This window comes from Saccostrea cucullata, unplaced genomic scaffold, assembly GCF_032062105.1.
Source record: "Saccostrea cucullata isolate Sc308-1 unplaced genomic scaffold, CSIRO_AGI_Scuc_v1 ctg69, whole genome shotgun sequence".
In the NCBI taxonomy this organism is placed as follows: domain Eukaryota; kingdom Metazoa; phylum Mollusca; class Bivalvia; order Ostreida; family Ostreidae; genus Saccostrea; species Saccostrea cuccullata.
In genome coordinates, this window is record NW_026939160.1 from 480,412 (window position 1) to 503,247 (window position 22,836).

The following is a 22,836-nucleotide window of genomic DNA, read 5'->3' on the forward strand; positions in this document are numbered from 1 at the left end:
CTGATTTTTATATCGCGATATATTATCGTGGTGGATAATACCGCAATATACCGATATACCGGTAATATTGCACAGCCCTAGTGAAGGGAAATTAAAATTGCTAAGATGAAGGGCCAAGTCCCCTCACAAGGGGAGATAATCAAGAAAAGACAATAATAGGGTTGGGTCATTAAAAAATCCTCTGATGAAGAACCACTGGGCCAGAAAAGCTGAAACTTATGTGGAAGCATCATGGGGTAGTGTAGATTCTAAATTGTTCAAATCATGACCCCATCGGGGGTAGGGCAGTGCCATAATGGGGATTCAAAGTTTTACATAGAAATATATAGGAAAAATCTTTGAAAATCTTCTTCTTAAGAACCATTGGGCCAGAAAAGCTAAAACTTATGTGGAAGTTTCCTGGGATAGTTTAGATTCTAAATTGTTCAAATCATGACCCCCTGGGGTAGAGTGGGGCCACAATGGGGAATCAAAGTTTTATGGGAGAGGACTATCTAAGTTGCTAGAACTTGTGTCCGTTCCCTTTGACATACTGTCAATAAAATATGTTCAAAACAAAACAAAGTTTTACGTAGAAATATATAGGAAAAATCTTTGAAAATCTTCTGAAGAACCACTGGGCCAGAAAAGCTAAAACTTATGTGGAAGCATCCTGGGGTAGTGTAGGTTTTAAATTATTCATATCATGACCCCAGGGGTAGGGTGCACAATAGGGATTCAAAGTTTTTCATAGAAATATTTAGGTAAACTCTTTAAAAATCCTCTTCTTAAGAACCACTGGGCCAGAAAAGCTAGGCCAGAAATTTATGTGGAAGCTTCCTGGGATAGTGTACTGTAGATTTCAAATTGTCCAAATTATGATCATTGGGGTAGGGTGGGGTCACAATGTGTATTACAAGGGGGAAATCTGGTGTAAAGGACAGCATGGTCAAAGCTTCTCAGGTGAGCGATGTAGCCCATGGGCCTCTTGTTCCCCCATAAAATGAAGTGTAGGACTTGAATGACAGCAAACATTTAGCTCTGTGCTACATTTCAAGATTGTATTGACTAGCCTATTTGCAATATATAGGCTAGATATCTATTTCTACTAAAAGCACTGCAGGCACATAATAACGAGGGCCCTTCCCCCTCCATTTTTTCCAAACATAACTGCTTCTTTTGGAAATGTTCATTTAAAGACTTATTTCACTTACTTGTTGGTGCTGTATCGTCAAATAAGGGATTTTTCTATAGTGTACAAGTAAAATTGGTACTGAAAGAAGTTGGAACCTAGCTATATTAAGCCATTGAAGTGGCCAAGCTAGTAAAATGTGCAAAGCATAGTTCTATACAGAATACTGCATGGTATATAGTGCAAAGAATTGGAACTCCACAGAATTGAGTAGGTAGAGTTGTCTCTCTTGTTCACATACTTTACAGGGTTAATATGTTTATTGTTAGGAATTAAAAAATAATGGAAAATCAGAGAGAGAAAGAGAGAGGGAGAGAAACTATATGTTGAAATTCATTCAGAAAGAGTATAAGCATTTCACTTCTGATTCAGTTCGTTGAAAGATTTAATTATACTTCTTTACCAATATTATGCTTTTGCCCTGGATTTTATTTTTTATTATGAAAATTGTAAAGAAATAAGAAAGATGAACAATTGAATCTTTTTAACAATGTCTTTTCAAATTGGGTCATATAATCCTTTTCTATTAAAAATTTCTTCAGTATATTAAGTCAGTATTCAGGATTGTTCTCTTTTCTTTTAGAAATAAATAGACCTTTAAATTGGAAAAAAAAGAAAGAAAGAAAAATAAATGCAACAAACAAAGACCCAATACAGACAATTAACTTTAAATGCCTAATGAGAAATCTTTACTGTTATTTACCATTGAAAAATTCAATGCGCACAAAGGAGAAAAAGCAAAAATTCAAAGTTTGAAAAATATTGTCCAAGTCAGTAATAGGCTTATTGTTATATATGAAATTATGCCTTGGGACGAAGAAAATGACTATATAAATGAGGTACGAATTTTGATTTTGTTCAGGTATGTTTAAGTTGAGATATTGAGGATAATGTCGTTAGAGTTTTGTGTTCAGCTAGGTGGTTAAGTGGCGTGCGCCTGGGTGTTTATTGACTTTCAAATTTTAAAATCAGATAACTCAGTGTGATAAATAATACAAGAGACAGTTTGAAGAAGAGGAAGGAGTTCTTCAGCTTTTCGGATATGATATAGGGCTTGATAACATAATCCATTAATGATGAAGTGTAAATTGATCTCTATAATTTCTGCATGTTATTAATTAATGTACTAGCTAGAGATTAGATAGCATGCAATTCAGATTGTCTATATTTAAATTTCCATGAAATCAAATCTACTGTGCATTATGGAATCCGGATAGGGCCACGCTGTTCAATATCGCATCATCGAGGTTTGAGTCGATGGTGCGATGACGCGATAATGCGATGACGATGAAGCGATAACGATGAAGCGAAGGTGCGATAGCGTGATGACGATGGAGCGATAAAGTGATGACGCGATGGCACGATAGCGATGGTGCGATAGTGATGATACGATAAAGCGATAACGATGAAGCGATGCTCTATCGTGTCATCATCAGTGCTCTATCGCATTATCGTCATCGCGCTATCGACTCTTCTGCGCATGCGCCACTGAGAATAGAAATGGCGTCAGGTAGTGAAGATGTGAACAGAATATATATCAGAAATAAATCTTACTGGGTTAATAAACTTCACTTGGGCATTAAAATTAACCATGTCTTTCTTGCCAGACATATAACTGGTTAGAAGATTGTTAAAATATAGTTTGATAATCAAGATAAGTTTAACAATACACTCATCTTGTGACTGATGTAAAAGAAATCGAATCCGCGTGATCTAGATTTTGTTTTTTTTAACGGAGAGAGGGGGGGGGGGGGGGGGGGGGGGGGGGGGGGGGGGGGGGGGGGGGTTAATACTGTAGATTGGAAAATGATTACAGTGGTTTTAGTTTCACTATGTTTGCAATTCATCTTTTTTCCGCAAAATTAAACCCGTCGTGAATGCTATCATTAGCTATTAAAAATGAGTAAATGCTTAGACGAAATTTAAATTAATTTCTTGCGTCGTGAAATCAGGGACCTATATACTAGTATTAAATTATAAAATTAAAACCATCGCTATTGTACTTTCTGAGAAATCGTGAAATTTTAGCACCGATAAATACAGTTTTCACAATCAAGAAAAGTAAAAGCAAACACAAAGCAAAAGTCTTCCTCCCTCTCTCTTCTTGGTACATGTACTTCGTGTTTGTTATTTAAAATATGATTAACAAATACAAAATTAAGTTTTATTATCACTGGGCAATCAAATCTTTGCTCGAATTTTAAACTACTAATGGTAATACACATATAGAACCTCTTCTGTATAAAACCAAAGAAGAAATATGATTTCTTTATTATCGTATCCGTTAAAGAAATATTCTTGAATCTTTTCATCCACAAACGCCATGTTGTGCAATGACTGATGGGAATGCCATCCTATCTACATAGTCGATAGAGCGATGGTGAGATGACACGATGACGATAGCGCGATAAAGCATTAACGATGACACGATATAGCATCGGATCATCACTATCGCATCATCGCTATCGCACCAACGCATCATCGCTATTGTGCCATAGCGTCATCGTACCATCGCACCATCGTCGTCGCGCTATCGCTTCATCGTTATCGCAGCATCGCTTCATCGTAATCGCATTTTCGAGTTATCGCACCATCGACTCAAATCTCGATGATGCGATATTGAACTGCGTGGCCCTATCCGGATTCCATAGTGCATAGCATAAAAGTGACATTTCAATAAGTAGACTTGTGTATGCATTTATTATGAAGACAGTCTTATTTTAAAGAATATAAGATTATAACATGTATAATCTCAAACTAATCTTTAAACTACTGTTTACACATCAGTCTGAGAGAATGACATGCATAGCTCATGAATGTTCTATTTAAATTAACATGATATACAAATGAAAATTTTTCTGCATGTATTTTACCTTTAAAAGAACTGTTATTGCTTTACAAAGACCTTTTTTCATGTATATGAAATCAATATTGCATATTATGTGAAAAACAGAGATGAGTTGACATATAACTCATTCTTCAATACTGGTGAATTTTTAAAATATATTTCTTTTCTCCTTTATTTTCCAATAAATAAAGTGGAAGCAGATAGATTGATATTGATATGATTGGATACTTTTGTAAAGATATAGTATAAATAGTTTCAAGGATATGAGTTGAGAAATAAAAAAATATTGATCATTGTTGTATTGCATATACGGGATTTCAGTTGCAGAAAATGTGACATAATTTTCGAATAGGCGTAAAGATGTTGTTTTATTTAAAAATAAAATCATTTGGCATGATATATGTGTACATTATCTTAGCATATAAATGAAATAATATATTTATTTTGTCAAACATGCTAAAATTATCCTAATTATTTTTTTCTGAACTTAAAAATCTGTGGTTTATGTTCGTAACACATGGTGTCCATATGCATTGAACTTTTTAACACCTCTCTACAAACATTAAATAATTTGTCAAGTTCAATATCTGTGTTTAATTAATGAGTATGTGTGATTTATTATTTTTAACAACATGCTTCATGCACATAACTCATCTCTTTTTGTAATTTTAAAATGATCTCTGATTGTAAAATGTTTGGTGTCTTGACCATTACAACCATAATAGCTTTCAGTATGATTGCTAAAATAACAGCCAATGAATCATAAGTTTGTATCAGGAAGTTCGTAGCAGTGGTATGATTATAAATTGAAAACGAAAGTAGAAAGGTTGCGCAGCTGTCTGCAAAAAAACATGGCGATGCTTATTGTGTCCACGTGGAAGACAGAAGTTACGTACATAATAGATTCGGTAAGTATTTTCATATTGTATCAATTTTAATGAATTTTTAACACATAAATACAGTCATTGTATCTCTATACCATGTAGCCATTAATCAGAAACTGAAATATGTCACTTATGACCATACAAAATGCATAAATCTGTCCGAGTCGAGAACTTTCGGTTTAACATTTGACTTTTGATTCGCGTCTTTTGTTACGAACATGTGTTTTTGCATTATTTGTATAATCTATTAATGATAAAGTTATATTGTACTATATTTTATTCTATATTTGTTTGTTTTGTTCTGCTCTAATCAAAGGATGAATACTTTTTGAATATTTGTTTTAATATTGCCATATCATTTACACAATTACGTTCATAACAGAGACACGAAAACTTGAAGTAGTGACATAATTTGTACTTTAATTGCCTTCTTTCTGGTTTTATCAAGGATATATAATAAATATAATTAAACAGCATATGTGTTGATTACATCATGTTGTATTTTGTTTTTTATATATTTTTAGCTCACCTCGACGAAGTCGAGATGAGCTTATGCTATACCCCCGGCGTTGGCGTCGGCGTCGGCGTTAGCGTCGGCGTCCCAGGTTAAAGTTTTAGGAGCAAGTCCATTCCCAAGTAACTATAAGCCCTACCTGAACCAAACTTGCATGGATGATGCATCTAGGGATGTACACTACAAGACTTGCTTCAGATGCTGGATCTGACCTACATTTTCCAGATGAGTGACCAGGTTAAAGTTTTTGGAGCAGGTTAAAGGTTTAGGAGCAGGTCCATTCCCAAGGAATTATAAGTCCTACCCAGACCAAACTTGCATGGATGATGCATCTAGGGATGTACACTACAAGACTTGCTTCGGATGCTGGATCTGACCTACATTTTCCAGATGAGTGACCAGGTTAAAGTTTTTGGAGCAGGTTAAAGTTTTAGGAGCAGGTCCATTCTCAAGGAATTATAAGCCCTACCCAGACCAAACTTGCATGGATGATGCATCTAGGGATGTACACTACCAGACTTGCTTCGGATGCTGGATCTGACCTACATTTTCCAGATGAGTGACCAGGTTAAAGTTTTTGGAGCAGGTCCATTCCCAAGGAACTATAAGCCCTACTCGAACCAAACTTGCATGGATGATGCATCTAGGGATGTACACTACCAAACTTGCTTCGGATGCTGGCTCTGACCTACATTTTCCAGATGAGTGACCAGGTTAAAGTTTTTGGAGCAGGTCCATTCCCAAGGAACTATAAGCCCTACTCGAACCAAACTTGCATGGATGATGCATCTAGGGATGTACACTACCAAACTTGCTTCGGATGCTGGATCTGACCTACATTTTCATTCCCAAGTAACTATAAGCCCTATTTGGACCAAACTTGCATGGATGATGCATCTAGGGATGGACATTACCAGACTAGCTTCGGATGCTGGATCTGACCTATATTTACATTCCCAAGTATCTATAAGCCCTAGCTAAACTAAACTTGCATGGGTGATGTATCTAGGGATGGACACTACCAGACTTGCTTCGGATGCTGGATCTGACCTACATTTTCATTCCCAAGTAACTATAAGCCCTAGCTTAACCAAACTTGAATGGATGATGCATCTAAGGATGGACACTATCAGACTTGCTTCGGATGCTGGATCTGACCTACATTTTCCAGATGAGTGACCAGGTTAAAGTTTTTGGAGCAGGTCCATTCCCAAGGAACTATAAGCCCTACTCGAACCAAACTTGCATGGATGATGCATCTAGGGATGTACACTACCAAACTTGCTTCGGATGCTGGATCTGACCTACATTTTCCAGATGAGTGACCAGGTTAAAGTTTTTGGAGCAGGTCCATTCCACATGAACTATAAACCCTATTTGGACCAAACTTGCATGGATGATGCATCTAGGGATGGACCCTACCAGACTTGCTTCGGATGCTGGATCTGACCTACATTTTCATTCCCAAGTAACTATAAGCCCTATTTGGACCAAACTTGCATGGATGATGCATCTAGGGATGGACATTACCAGACTAGCTTCGGATGCTGGATCTGACCTATATTTACATTCCCAAGTATCTATAAGCCCTAGCTAAACTAAACTTGCATGGGTGATGTATCTAGGGATGGACACTACCAGACTTGCTTCGGATGCTGGATCTGACCTACATTTTCATTCCCAAGTAACTATAAGCCCTAGCTTAACCAAACTTGAATGGATGATGCATCTAAGGATGGGCACTATCAGACTTGCTTCGGATGCTGGATCTGACCTATATTTTCCATATAAGAGACTTGGTTAAAGTTTTGGGAACAGATCAATCCGAATGAACTTGAAAACCTTGATATATGCAGTATTAACAGTTATGAATATTTGTTTACACTATACATATACATATTTTTCACGCTACAGGCTTAGAAATGTGTATATGCCATGTAAGGGGTTAAACACAACTTGCAAGAATATTGTTGTTGGGATGAATACTAAATATTAAGAAAATATGATGTGAGATTTGCATTACTTAAACTGATGACATTCGTCGAGGTGAGCTTCGTAATCTTTGATTACCTATGTTTTTCTTTCAGATTTACAAGAACTGACTGAATTATGTTCGTAACAATGACACAAAGATCCAAAACTCAAAATAGAAGACCTAGGATATTTAGCAATCCATCTGACAATTTACTTGTCTGCATTAATTCTCTTTGAAAGCTAGTCTATTATTAAGCTTTGAAATGAAATATTAAAAGTATTAAAGACAAGTGTTCGATTGTCTTGTTATTTTTTTGTTCGTTTTTAAAGCCTGATTCGGAGTTAGATGTCCATGTTACTTACATAATTTCTCCTGTTTTGAAACTAGAAATAAAAATTGTGACTTTTTAAATAAATTCCATTTAATATAAAATTAAACATGATTTCATCATACCTTTTTGATTACATTATTTTCATATTTTAACAACTTGTTAAATTCTAGTAACATGTTACTTGTTTAGTGCTTATGTAAGTAACGGTGTCCATTGGTATTCTTGGATATATTTTCTAATTATAATGGAATAAGGCAGAAATAAGTCATGCAATAAAACATGCAAACTAGTGTTTATATACTTCAAAAAGGATTCACCAGAAAAGAATAGCTTATTGATTTAAAAAACAGTCACTGTGGACACCAAGTTACGTACATAAAATTTCAGACATGCTTGTACATTTGGACACCTATCTCCTCTTTAAGACTTCAGATTATCTTCCCATCAATTTTTTTCAGAAGCAGGAAGGGTACTGACTCAATTAATATACATAAATTATGAAATTGATTATTTTTAAAAAATAACCCTTTGGTCACAAATCTGAACTCAGTACTGAAGAATGAGTTATATATATCAAAACACAATGTTTTCTGGTTGATTTTCCAAGAAAAACAATCTCAATACCTCTTCATGTGTCATTTTTAAGTAATCATGTCTTGATTTTTTATTCAGAAGCATAAGAATAGAGTATCATTTCAAAAATCCAAATCAGCTATTCCACTCAAGGTAAGGGAGACAACTTGTCCAGAATGTTGTGTGCTTGCATGGGAAAGGGCAAGAGTTATTCCTCTTTAATTGCCATCAGATGTGTTTTCTCCTTGCTTTTAATGTCGCTGTCTTTCAATGGCTAATCTTAGCCAGAGACTCATTGAAAATGGGTTTATCTGATCAAAGTTTGTCTCTTGTCGGTCTGCAAGTACCCGGTACATGTTGTCTACTTTTCGACAACTTGCACAAGTAATGAGGCTTTGGTGTTATTTTTAAGTCCTGACATCTGAGGAATTAAGATGGAAATGTTAGACACCCAGCAAGAAAAGTTGGATCAAACTGGAATCTATATATGTCCATGTATCTGTATTTTCTCCCCTATAAAAGATACGATAGAAATACTTCTTTAACACCATTTTAACAAGAGCACTGGAATTTCTGATTAATCTTTTAAAATTTAATAAGTCACGAGGTGCTTAAGGTTTTACTGCACTTGACTGAGTTCTGCGAAGGAATAAGAGAGAATTAATTTCTTTTCTGGATGTAACTCATAACTCAGAAACTTAGAAAGTCATAATTAACTAAAGTTTAGGGCACAGACAGGACACAGTCTTACAAGATTATTATTCTAGTCTGTAGGAGAAATATATTAGATACATAGTTGAAATAAAAATCATGTTTTACGGTATGTCCTGACCTTAACTCTGGATACTTTTGAAAAGATCAAGGTCACAGATTTTTAAATTGTAAAAATCTTTGAAGTGGAGAAACGTAGAAAGATTACACTTCATTATAGGCATTAGCACCCTCTACACAATTGACATAAAGATTTCTTGAAACACTGAGATGTATTTCTATTTGCAGCTGATGTTGAAGTTTGGATATAGTCTATAATTTTGTCAAATTAGAAATCCAACTTGACTGAGATTAGGTTTATATGTCAGAGAGAGCAGGGAGGAGAGGGAGTAGTGAGTGAGCTAAGTGACTAAGGTGAGCATTGTCACTTGTGGCCTATGGACCTCTTGTTAAAAGTTTTCACCACACACTTTTTAAAACCATATTCTTTTCTACCTTGAACTACCAGGAGAACTGCTTCCAAATAACCAAGTGTTTGCCCAGTTGAAACCCAATAAATTGGTACACATTTAAGCTTCCCCGAAGATAATATATGAAGTATATTTTTTTTTAAAAATCACTTGTACACCACAATCCTGATGCTTACTAATAGTCCTGAAATGCTGTGTTTGATGCTTATAAATAAAAAACTGAAATGGAAGTTATAAATTATCATATTTTAACTTTACTATAACTACATATATGTGTATTCTATATAATGCGAAATCATATAGGGTGAATTCACCATGCATCGGACACATACCTTGCATCGGACAACTTTAGACAATAAACTCTCTTTCAACTTAAGAGTTCCGTGTATTTATTTGTTTCTGTCTTGAAGCTGAAGACTTAAATTTTTTAATGACACCGATTGTTATTATCATGTTGTGATAAAAATACCCCGAGAATGGCCTTGAAGTTACGTCATATTTTACATCATCAAAGGGGAACAACCAGGAATTTAAGATTTTGCGATTTTTAGAGTTATCGTTCTTAAAATTCGACTTCAACGGAACGAGGCAGACTTTGGTGAATAAAGTCAAAGATTGATAATTTTACATAAATTTTAAAGAAATTTCACTTCAATGTTCGTATAATTCTTTTAAAAGCTGGTTTTCACTAGTATGTTCATTTCTCCATACATCGGACACAAATTAACCATGCATCGGACACTTTCCGATGCAAAGGTAAGCACTACCATTTTCATACAGAACCCAGCTGATAGCTGTTTTTTGCGGAAAAGGAAAATAAAAACTCTATATTTTCAGTCAAAATACAGGTTATCGATGTATGACGTCTGGAATTTGACTCAATTTATTTCTACAAACCAGAGTATGATAAACCATGAAAAAAGGCGCGAATTACCGCATTATAAGCATTTTAAAGCATTTTTAAGGCAGAGTGAGGTCTCTTAAATCGTTCTACATTTGTGCAACGATTTCGTCAATTAGATTTAAATTGAGGGTTAATTCTTAGATAAAAGATAAAAATATATCCATATCAAGGATTTTAAAGCACTTTAATAAAGGTATGATATTTATCCAGTCAAAATACCGTCTGTCCGATGCATGGTAAACAATGTCCGATCCATGGTGAATTTTGAGTTATTCCTAAAAACTCGATTTTTGAGGATATTTTCTAAATAAAGGGCATATAATTGTGTCCCAAATTGATATTTTAATCACAAACTAAATGTTAAACTCCATTTTGATAATTTTCCGTCGGTAGCGATATCGCTAGAACTTGTTGAAGTACAAGGGTATCCGATGCATGGTGAATTCACCCTACTGATTGGAAGAAAAACTTATAATCACTCAATTTTACTCAGTACAATTACATTGATTGTTAATACATGAACTGATACATCTGTATACTGTAAACCAGTTATTATTTGTTTTATCTTTTATTAGCGATTCATCAGTTTGAAATCAATCCACAACAACTACTTTCCGCGACCAAGAAAGCATTCTCTACTAATATAAAGCAAAATAAATGGTTCACGGCAATAAATATTCGCGAATTGAAGGAATGAAGTCATGAAACTCACTCAAGAATATTTCTCGCACACGATTTAAAGTTGGTTAATAATAATGGTCATTTATAGACAGATGTAATATGATTCTTTTTGAAATGAAATTATTACGAATTTTCTACAGGAAGGCATGATATTGAAAGATATTCCAGTTTTTACACATGTTTTTCATACACTACATATTATTTTCAATATCAGTTTTAATTTTTGAAATTCATGTTTTATTATGAACCGTATTAAATCTTGATATGAAGCATTATTAGAGGGAGTATAGATAGAGATTCTTTTAAGTGACCTTAGGCTAATGAATACATCTCAAAAAAAAAGAAGAAATAACGGATTAATTTCAACAGTACATGTACTAAGATACTGGGTGACTAAACCGGGCTGGCCTCTGGTGTATGTTTAATCATGTTTGTTTACAAGAGAGATTTTTTGTTGACTTTTCATCTATACCTCAACAACACCTCAGGCCTTGAACATACAAACTCTGAACAACTTCACTCTTAAGCTTTTTTATGGCTCTTTAAGCTGACCAGTAAACTAAATCATTGATTTTTATCACCTTGGTTTAAGTAAGTGGCCCAAAAAGTGGACCATTTGAAGATGTGTGTTTATTTGCTTAGTTATCTTTTCTTGAATGATCAATTTGTCAGAAATTTCAGGTTGTCCACAGAAATGGCTGATAAGACACCCCCAAGTAATCACATTATTAGGCAATAACTTTCACCTGTCATTGGCCACAGTGATTTAGTGGGTCAACACTTCGTTAGAAGTCCCTGAATGCAGACTTTTGTGTGCCAGCAACTGTTATACAAAGGGGGATAACTTCTACAACAGTTATCTAACATAGCTTCCCTATCAGTTAGTTTCTTGTGAAGTAACTGTAAAATTTGCCTGAAAAGTAGATAAAGATATTAAATTAAATGCCTTGAAAGATGTTTGTTTACATGATATGGTTGAATTAGACTGAAAAAAGTCCAGGAAGTTATCAAAAAGATATTTTTTAATGACTTTGAGGACACATTCCTTTGCCGTGGTCTGTCACTGCATGTCCGGGATATACCTTTTTATTGTACCTGTGGCTAAAAATAAACCAGGTGTTTTTCATGGATCGTTGCTTCAAGTCATGGCTTTTTTGGTCCTGCGTTTCAAGTGTTAGCATATGTGTATATACAGACGAAAAAAAAGAAATTAATTCAGGGTGTATGTTAGGATTATTTTATTATTCTTGATTGTGAGCCATTTAAGAAGGGGATTAATTGATTTAGTTCAATATGAGCCTACCCTTTGATGAAGTTTGAAATACACAGAATTTTAATTCCAAGCCAGGGGAACTTAACAGTGGATGGCTTAGTTTTGAATTTGGAGTGTAGTGTTTTATTAATTAGAAGAGCGCTGTGTAATTAATTAATGCTTTGTGAATGTTGAGTGGGGCAAATCTATAGAGGAAAATGGAATGTATGCTCGAACGTCGGCCAACACGAACCTATGTCGAGGAGGAAAAAGAGGAGAGGATGTATCATCCTCCCCCCTCCGTTCTTCAGGTAAGCCACCCCTCTTGCATGTCTACAACTGCATCAGTGCACCATGTCCTTGTTAATGGATTCGTACCTTTATTGAACTTTGTTGTGGTTGATATTTTGTTGTTGTCAGATGCACTTGCTACATGCATGCCAAGAGACAACCCACAGTGTACATGCATGTATGTATATGAACCTTGTAAAATAAATAAAATTTTCAGTGCAATACAACACCTCTCTTAATTTGATATCTGTCCCCTTCACCTATGTTAAATTCTTGAAACACTTTGTACGCTAATATATGGGCAAGAAGTTTTTCTGATACCAGATCTAGAAGCTCAGCAATTCAGGTATATAAACACACAAAATGCCTTCACTACCTGCTTGCAGTCTAATCTATCGATTTCAGGGCCCAGCCATTGGAAATCTGTTCTGAAGATGCCTGGTTTATAAGGTTGACAAGATTAAATATTTCACTGTGTATGTAGGGCACAGGATCAAATAATGATCCTTTCATAGTCGTATTAAGTTCTCTCCCGCTGTCTGTATGGAATTTTTCTTCTCTTTTTCCATTGAGATATTTATATGGGCCCATCACTTAAGATCTCTCGAACCCTTTTCAATTTGACAGTTAATATATATTTCACTTGTAAATATCATAGGTGGCATTTAATTTCACATTCAAACAATATAATCGTATAAATAGTTCTCAGATTAATTGTTTTGATATTTAACATTAAATATATGTTACATTGATAAGTCATTTGCAAAAGTTATTAAATTTTCAATCTTCATATTTGGAATGCATATAAATATAAAAAAAAATTTAGTGTGCTTGATTTAAGCCCTTTTGAACATGACTTGTCACTTAGCTGTACCATATACCCAGAAGAAAGAAAGATTCCATTTAATTTTCAATCGGTAGAAGTTGCCAACACTAGAATTTTCTCAATCATCTTGATCACCAAAATTTTCAAAACATGACAAGGCGATATGATAAAAATCAAACCATTTGTTCAAATTCCGTTCAAACATTGTTTGTTAACGGTTGACGATTTACCCATTCTGATAGAGTGATTGTCACACAAAGTGTATCCGCAGTACTTGGCATTCCGCATTATCATATAGATGATAAAACTTGGGTCGATCTTGTACGTTTAGTTAGGAGGAACCATTGTTGACTTCCTTTAGATAAACTTGTTTGTTGATTTATGTACATAATGTATGTTTACTAAAGCAGGAAATCTTTTGTGGGTGAAGTTAATGAAGGACCGTTATAAACGTAGATTGGTAAAGAGCCTAAAATGGAAATAGCACAGGCTAATGTTTAAGCTATAAAAATGATATCTTGAGAAAAATGACAATAGAGATTCATGAATATTTGAATATTATTAACCCCAAGATTTAAAGAGAATGAAACTATTTGGATTATAATGAAGAATTTGTGTGTCAATCTTTGACATAAAATATAAGGATACCCCCTACCCCACCCCCAAATTGACATTTTAATGTTCAAAAGCCTTGAAAAATTTATTTATTCTATGGAATACTGTAAACCAACTTTTATTTGCGTGCGAAAGTTTCGCGAATTACTTTAAGTCGCGAATATTAATCGCTGCGATCCATTTATTTTCCTTTGTTTTTGTAGAAAGTGTTTCCTTATTCATGAAAATTAATTGCCACGGATTGATTTCAAACTGATGAATCGCGAATAAAAGATGACACAAATAAAAGTTTGTTTACAGTAAGGGGGGCACACAAAAACACCCCCCAATCCCTCTACAAAGTATAGTGTTGTTTTGTTTATTGGAACAAACACAAACCTTAAGATAGATAATCACTCTTTCATCCATTATATTTAATTACGATTCCATCATATTGAATTACCGGGGGTATGTCACAGATAGCTTTAATGTACTTGGAATAAATTGGTGACCGTTTAATTTCAGATCTTTCACTATTAGGTCTTGTGGTCGCTTTCCATCTAAGTCTCTCGTTACTGTTAAATAAACCGTATTCTTGTAAATGACTTGTAATTATTTATTGATCCAGTAATATCTCTGTGTTAAGTGTACTTTATGTGGGTATTTACCTAGGTTCTCTAGGTGACTGATAGGTTGATCTACATGTAAAATGACCAAGACTGCGGTAGTATATATACAGTTACAGATTTTAATTAAGGCACAGGAGGTGATGAAGATAGGTGATTTTTCTTTGATGTCAGTATAAATAAATTCCTTTTCGGACTTGGTCATTTGTATACCATTTTGTATACTTTGAATTTTTCATTGATATTTTAATGTAAGCCATTGTCAGCAAAATTTGTAAGAAATATCCTTAAAAATTTGAAAATTTCATACAGGAACAAGAGACATTCCAGTTAGGGTTATCTCTCTTATCAGAGGGTCCAAATACATTAAGAAGGTTCAATATGGAAAAAAAAATTTAATGAATAGATGACGGAAACTTGCAATTGGTCAACTAATGTAAATTCTTAATGTCCGTTTTAATTTTTGTGTGTATTTATAAGGTCATGGTGTGTCTAAGGGTAGGGGGTCAATCAATTTGGGGGATTTAGTCTAGTGCACTTATATTTGCTAACAAGTGACTATAAATGACCCTGCAGCTTCAAGTATGTAAATTTTTTTTTTTTACATTTGACTGTAAATACAGGAACATGTATTTTGAACATTTTTCTTGTTGAATAAAGTTACATGTACATTTAAATAATCTACACCTGTGTATTTTCCCTTGACCTTTGACCCAGTTGTTTGAGTGGACAACTGTTAATTCACAATCCGAGCAACCTGTCAATCCGTCCAATAGGGGGAAAAAATTGAAATGATGGAAAAATCTATAAAATTTATATGATAAATGTACCTTTCTATTGATTGAATCAGTTCGTCACCATATGGTGTGCCTCATCCCTCTTACCTTTCAGTGAAATATGGCTTATCAAACAGAATATGTTCCGGATGTTTGCATGGGGTTGAGCTTGTGTTTATTTCTGATGTAGATGGTATGTATGTTTCTGATACAAGTGAAAGGGTATATATAGGGACTTATCTTAATCTGGACTTGTGTCTTGTATACGTACTATGATAATACATACCTGCATTTGCAGCTGATTTTTCCTCATAACTGCATGATGTTAAAGTGAATTCTATTTCCTGGATATATAACTGAGTTGATATAAAGACTATATATCTAAAGTAAGTTTTAGAAGTCTGCTTACAAAAAAGTTTTTGTACTAGTGGGAAAATAAGATTTTTTGTGTTCAAATGTTGGAATAGGGATCAATTCTTCATTGAAACAGAGTTAATACTGAATGAAATGCATAGATTGTGTGTGAAAAAGTTCAAAGAGTTACAAGTTTGTGGACACAAAAAATATATACATACATAAGTATACATTCTTAGTCACAACAACCTGATTTTTCTTTGTTATCAGGATTGAATGGACTATTGGGAAATTTTTCCTGTTGATTTTTACAATTTTGAATTTTTTTATGCAGGGTCTACCTTTAAATTATTGGTAAACATTTGACAAGTCACCTGCTTCATTTGTCAAGTGTATATACCCACTACATCTCAGGGTTAATGTTAGAGTTTCTAGTGTTTCCAGTTCTCATTTGATTGATTTGTTCGAGGGAATATAGATTAAAACCTCCATTGATAGGTTAGACCTGCAAAATGATGTACCCAGTGTAAGGCATTGGTAATATAATGCCATTGAACTGGAAAATAATAGAACCCATAAGGCAGCAATAATGGTGGGTATATTGTGTTACTGTATGAAATAGGAGAAGGGTTTTGTAAAGGGTTGATTTCTAATGACTTTTTGTTTTTAATTGAATTCAATATTTTTTTTTGCAGAATCGAAGATCGTCGGAAGAGAAAGACCGTCACCTTCAGAAAAGAATTGCTGAGCTTCAGGCTCAGACGCAAAGGCTCGAACGTAAAATTGGTCTCCTGAAAACGGAAAATGATTCCTTGGTAAGCTCGCAATATTCAACTCCGTTATAAATATAATATTTACCACATACATGTACATGTACATGAGAGTGACAAAATACCAGTTTTTACTTTTATCTATTTACCAGCAATTAAATAATTAATTGAAATGATATATCTGGTAATGTTTTTAACATCACTGATTGCTCATTTGTCTTCAATGATTTGATTTATTTGAAAATCAATGCCCTAGCTGAATTATGAATAGATCTGGCACATGACAACTTTCATTTTGTCACAAGATAGGTTCAATACTTTTTGCATGTAAACTGAGTATTTGTGCAGTATATTATATTTATAACGTGCATTTGATATACAAATTGGTATGCAAATCCTTTGCAATGTTGCTCGTAATTTATAAGCCAAACATTGGCAGACCTAAACGTTTTACCTTATTTGTGTTATTGATATGCATTTAAAAAACAAGGATCAACTTCTAATCTGAAACACTTAACAATGTGGACTAAATTATGTCGTTAAACTTTAAATGGTGATTAAATTAGAAAGGATACTTAATGCTTTAATCTTCGAAGTTTATACGTGTGCTAAAGTACCTGTGTATTATTTATGCTGGTGCCACAAAGCTAAAAAAAAAAAGTACACTTTCTGCACTTTCTGGTAGAATAGAATCTTTTATTGTCACTCTTGTAAACATTAGTGAAGGCATGGCATATATATTTTTTCTAAATCTGAAAGTTATAAGTTGTGCGCATATACTTTTTAAAGAATTATGTAAACAAAGATAATTTTTTTCTGCACATATGTATGTGTATTCATGCATTTACCCTGGAAATCTAAATCAATATTTAAGGAAATTTTGCAAAATAATTTTCTCAAGCACATTATTTCCTGAACTTCTGTGATACGTAAATAACAAAAAAAGATGCACATGATTTGAATTATTAGTCTAATACAGGAACTTATAGTTTTCTTATGGTAAGCTAACATTATAGTTAGCAAATGGACCTCATCAAAAGTTGCTCAGATGGTTGAATACACATATAAAATGTAGTACAAATTAATAAAGGTTAACAAAAGGGCAGGTAATTTGTCAATAATCGCTTGATAGATTACTTGGAGTTTTGCCATAGATAGTAATAATAAACATTTATAAACGACTCGCATTCTGATTACAGAATCTTGAAAGAAATATTAAATTGATATTATACACATGGTAGCTAGGTCATAGAAATTCTAGTAGCAATTAAAGCATAGAATAACCAATGCTGAATGATTAGATCGAGGGAAGTTCGGACATTATGATGGGGGAGACTTTTTCAGATAACTTATTATTTCACACCACAGTATCTGCATTTCTTCCAATTTAAAATTCATTGGCCAACGGTTTATATATAATTATCACATGTTCATTTCCAATTGCCAGAGGAGATAACTCTGCATGTCGCAATGAGTCACTTTCATTAACTGTGATATAAACCCTGGTATTTTATTGGGCACTAGAAAATAATTTTTCTCTTGCTACCTGATAATGGTGGTTGATTACATATATTGATCACAGGAGAATATGCCTGCCATTTTTTCTTTGATCTTTTTCCTGTACCATCGTTTCTCCCTATTAGGCAGAAATTGATAAGTTTTTAACATCCAAATCATTCCCTCTCTGATTGCCAACTGCAAATAGAAAGAAAAGGATGCAAATTTAAAAAAAAAAAAATGAAAAAATGTCGGGTTTGGCTTCAAGCTATAAAATTACAGCTACAGTATTGTTGCTGATGAGTAGTGTAATTTAATCACCATTAAAATTTGATACTAATGTTAATCTGCAGGTATTTTCCTCTAAGTCATTACTCTCAAACCCAGACGACATATATACCATTTCAACACATAACAAAAGACTTTTTCTCCTCAGATCAGGATAAGATCTTTGTTTAATTGATGATCAAATGGTCATCTGGACTCTCAAAGTCAAGAGTTCACAAAAACAATAGCTTTTATCTCTGTACAATAACTTACATGTGGACATATGCCCCATCATCTAACATGATATCACAACTTATCTTAATGATCCAAAAGTCTGAGACAAAAAAAGTTCACAGAATGTCTGCATATTTTATGACACCATATTTACTGATAGACATTTATTAAAATGTTATCAATCTTTACAAAAATTAAGAGATCCAAAAGATGCCTTTTGTGCTTTTTGATCCTTTGTCTGTGAAATACCTGTATGACTATAAATATCCATGATGCACATGATTTAATACACCCAACACATGGTGCAGACAAAAAATTGACAGAATATGATGCCATGTATTGTTTTCAGTCTGAACATGTATTGACCCTGGCCCAAAACAAAAATTTTAAGGGAAAAGGGGGTTTGTGTCAAATGTGGTGGAAAAAAAAAGTGTGGCGTGAATCACATTGACAGTGAACATCTAATGTCTAGGGGGCATTATTTTGTTGTTCAAGTCATCAGTACTGGGCTAAACAAAACACAACCACATATTGTTATAAACTGACCAGTGAATTTATTAACATCTGACTTTCCAGAGGCACGAAACTCTGAACCAGAAGGTAAAATTTTTTCTGATTTTTTCCTCTCACTTTTTACTAATCGTTGAGTTATAGTCGGACAGCATGAAGCAGAGTACTAAAAAGAGAAATCCCCTTGGTGGCAGCGGTCAAATTGACAGGAGTTTTGTCCATTGATTATAAAGGTTTCTTGTCTTTGACAGGTTTATGACAAAATGGGTCCTTCTATGTGTTCTCCAAGACAGTTTATATGATGTAGACACATTTTCTCTAGTAGCTATATATGTTTTCATGTAGATATTTTCCTTAATTAGTAAAATTCTTGTCCTTAACTTAGTTAAGACACGTGTTTTTGATTTAGGTAAACCGTGATCAGTTGCATTGAGAGTGCAGGACTGTACTCCAAATATAATCAAAAGATGGCATGTGTGTAAATTATACATATATAGCTAAAGAAAAATGATTTTGCCTATATTATGACCAAATGGTCAGAATTTTCAACAGCCACTACTTAAAAAACGTCATTGTGTATGTATTATATATTAACTGAGCCTTGTACTAATCAGAAATTGGTCAAAGGAGCATGCAATCATGATATACATTAACTGTAAATCAAATATTGGTTTTGTTGATTGGTTGGTAATTAAAGTATACTAGGTATAATAGCTGTGGCTACAGACTATGATATTTGGACATGATCAATATAGACTGGTAGGTCACTACTAAAAACATTGTTGACATTCTTTTTAATCAGATATAGAAGGCACTCCTTGAATATAAATATATATACATATCGGTACAAACATGTATACACATTATCTATGTATTATATAACCTTAATACCCTATAGCTTGTTGAATGTTCACTGCTACCAGGTTAACAATTTTAAGTAAAAAAAGTATATATTATGTATGATCCTGTGAATTTTGTTTATTTGCAAAGGGGTGGGGTGAAGATTGGGGTGGGGGACAAATTGATTCCCATCTATAAATAGAATTATATATCATTCCATTTTAGGATATACATGTTCTACAATTAATTTTATTATTTGGAGTACATGTATTTCAGTGTTTATATTAGGCGTTACATGTTTCCCTGTCCTAATATAATGTAAGTCTGGAGCTGTTTGTAAACGATGTGATGATTTACACATCTTTAGCAAAAATACAATGCCAAAAACAGTAGACTAAATGGTGATGTGACATCTTAAAATTCAGAATTGCATGGTTTTTGGGAAAAATATTTGTAGAATACACTAATCATGCTTTTCAGATCTGGGTTGAAGGGTTTATAACAGCAAAGTATTTTTTGAAGGATATGTGGGATTGAGGGTTTGCATGCATACAATTTTAATTGAAGCTGCAACCTGGTTTAAGAACATAAATTATATACATTATTTTACATATCCCGTACATTATAAAATTATGCAGTTATGGGGTGATTAATTTTATCATGAATTTGGGAAGATTATTAATAGTGTATAGCTTTATATATGTGACACATTTATGTATCACAAAACAATCTTGATAGATCCTAGACTCCCTAGACTATACTGCAGCTGAAGAGGAAGATGTAACATAATTGAATTGAATTACACCTATGCATCAAACATAATCTTTGAAAATTACTTGACGCTTCTAATGTGAAAACATTCTTATAAGTATTTGATATGTTTATGTGGACACCATGGAATTGTAAATTTTGGAAGAAATTGTCCTACATTTCATTTTGTTCCAGTCGCAAATCTAATAGTGTGTTACTTCCCTGTAGGAATGTCAGATTGTGGAAGTAATTTATGCTTTTTGTCTTGAAAATTATACAAGTGACAAGCATATAATTCTTTTATAAAGAAGATAAAGACTAAAGAGAATCAACTTGTTCCTCTAATAATTATTAGAATTCTTATAGCTGATGGGTAGAAAGAGGTTTTCAATTTGTCGTGATGACGAGATAATTTTGCTTTGAAGAAATACTATATCACAATGAATTCCATACATTTCGTAGGTTTACAAAAATGGCTGGTATATCTTTAGTGTCATTCATATAGACTAAGGGCACATTTAAAGTTAATTTAAAAAAAAAAAAATATGGTTTGCAATCATGTTTGAAAATAAACCAAGGCAAAGAGTTTTTGTAATGCATTAATTGAATTCTTAAACATTTCTTTTTCTATCTTTTGATTTGTATTTAGTTAGTTCTGTATATCTTATTTTTGAATTTCATCAATATAATGTGCCCAAGTTTTGTTAAATTTCAATATTTATATAAATCTATGTACATTCTTCAGAAACGACAAAAAGATGACCAGAAACCTTTGGAAGAGAAAATCAAAACTCTGAAAAAACGCAATGCGGAACTGGCAGCCATTGCTAGACGTCTGGAAGAGAAAGCTAAGCATCTGCAGCAAGAAAACATGAAGGTATGATATGGCTACCAGATAACTACCATTTTTAAAATATGCCCAAAAAAGGAAATTTATTGCTGGTACATAAATTCTAAGAAAGATGAATAAGCAGTATCATGTACTTCTTTGTTCAGTGTATAACAGATATTACTGATTTTTTTTCTCTATCTGTATAGGAAGCTTAAGAGCTAGAACACAATTTTGATCATGCATGATTGAAAAGCTGAATGGACTTCTTGCAATAATCTTATTTTCAATCAAATAAGATAATATGCAATAAAAAAAATAACTATACAATTTATTTATAACAATGAAGATGACATGACTTTCTTGTTTTGCTTTTAGAAGGTAAAAGAAGAAATGAGTCCACCAGAATCTGACCATATGAAGAAACTGTTCGCAAGGCAGAGGGCAAAGGATCTAGCAGACCATGCCAAGGCCATGCTGGCCAAGGACCGTGAGATTGAGGAACTACGCAAAAAATGTCAGGAGTTGGCAGATACACTCAGCAATGCCGACTTCCTGGGTCCGGAGGTAAATGTTGGCTATTGTCCCTCACTAATATAGACTGTGCTGGAAAACGTGCAGTCTATGTTTTTCACGTCATAGTTTTGAAAACATTGAAAGAAAACAATTAAGGATCTGATTGTATAAAAATTTGTGATTTCAATATTTTTGATGTTAATTTTTTTTGTATTCTGATGATAATTGCATCAATATTTTAAATATCCTTTTTTTTTTTTTTTTTTTTTTTGAAAACTTTATATGGATCGATATAAACTATGGCAAAATGATCTATTTTGATGCAAAAAAAAAATTCAAGATTGAAAATAGAGATCCATTCTTGCAAGCTCATAGGGAAGAAAAATACTTATTTTTAACAGTTCCATTATGCTGTAGAAGGAATTGTGCAACGAGCAAAATTTTACATCCTAACTATAATTTTCAAGGAAATCTTTCCACTGGGATTAAAACAGTTTTTTAATGGCTATGGTATTTATTAATTAATCTGCAGGACTTGAAAAAAAAAAAACTCAGGTTAGTTTGATATATTAAACATGTTTTTATGGTGCAGATTATTTATTAAAATAAATCAACTTTATTTTAATATTTATATGCCCTAAAAAAAATGTGGCCAAAAAATTTATTTGTTTGGACCATTCTCCATTAATTTATGAATCCTTGAATACTGCCAAATCCATGAAAAATGATGGCCATGCATGCATATACAAATTTTGTTGAAACCGTAGTATTTTTCAATCACTACTATAGTCCAGCACCAAGGAACTATGTGTACCAAATACGCAAGTTTCAAGATTATCTCC

The 22,836-nt window shown here is 33.5% G+C and overlaps 1 protein-coding gene across 13 annotated transcripts in view; it reads left to right on the forward strand.

The window, feature by feature from the left end:
- LOC134252355 (RIMS-binding protein 2-like) overlaps positions 1 to 22,836 on the forward strand; it is an 83,823-nt gene that overhangs the window by 7,782 nt on the left and 53,205 nt on the right. For 8 of the 13 annotated variants that reach the window (XM_062734800.1, XM_062734809.1, XM_062734808.1 and 5 more), the window contains 5 exons: positions 8,396 to 8,449; positions 16,477 to 16,596; positions 19,126 to 19,149; positions 21,395 to 21,526; positions 21,857 to 22,045. In XM_062734800.1, coding sequence (XP_062590784.1) covers positions 8,396 to 8,449; positions 16,477 to 16,596; positions 19,126 to 19,149; positions 21,395 to 21,526; positions 21,857 to 22,045 — 519 coding nt within the window. Of the gene's footprint in view, positions 1 to 8,395; positions 8,450 to 12,178; positions 12,626 to 16,174; positions 16,374 to 16,476; positions 16,597 to 19,125; positions 19,150 to 21,394; positions 21,527 to 21,856; positions 22,046 to 22,836 lie in introns of those variants that run through there. The other 5 variants (XM_062734811.1, XM_062734812.1, XM_062734804.1 and 2 more) reach the window with 5 other exon arrangements.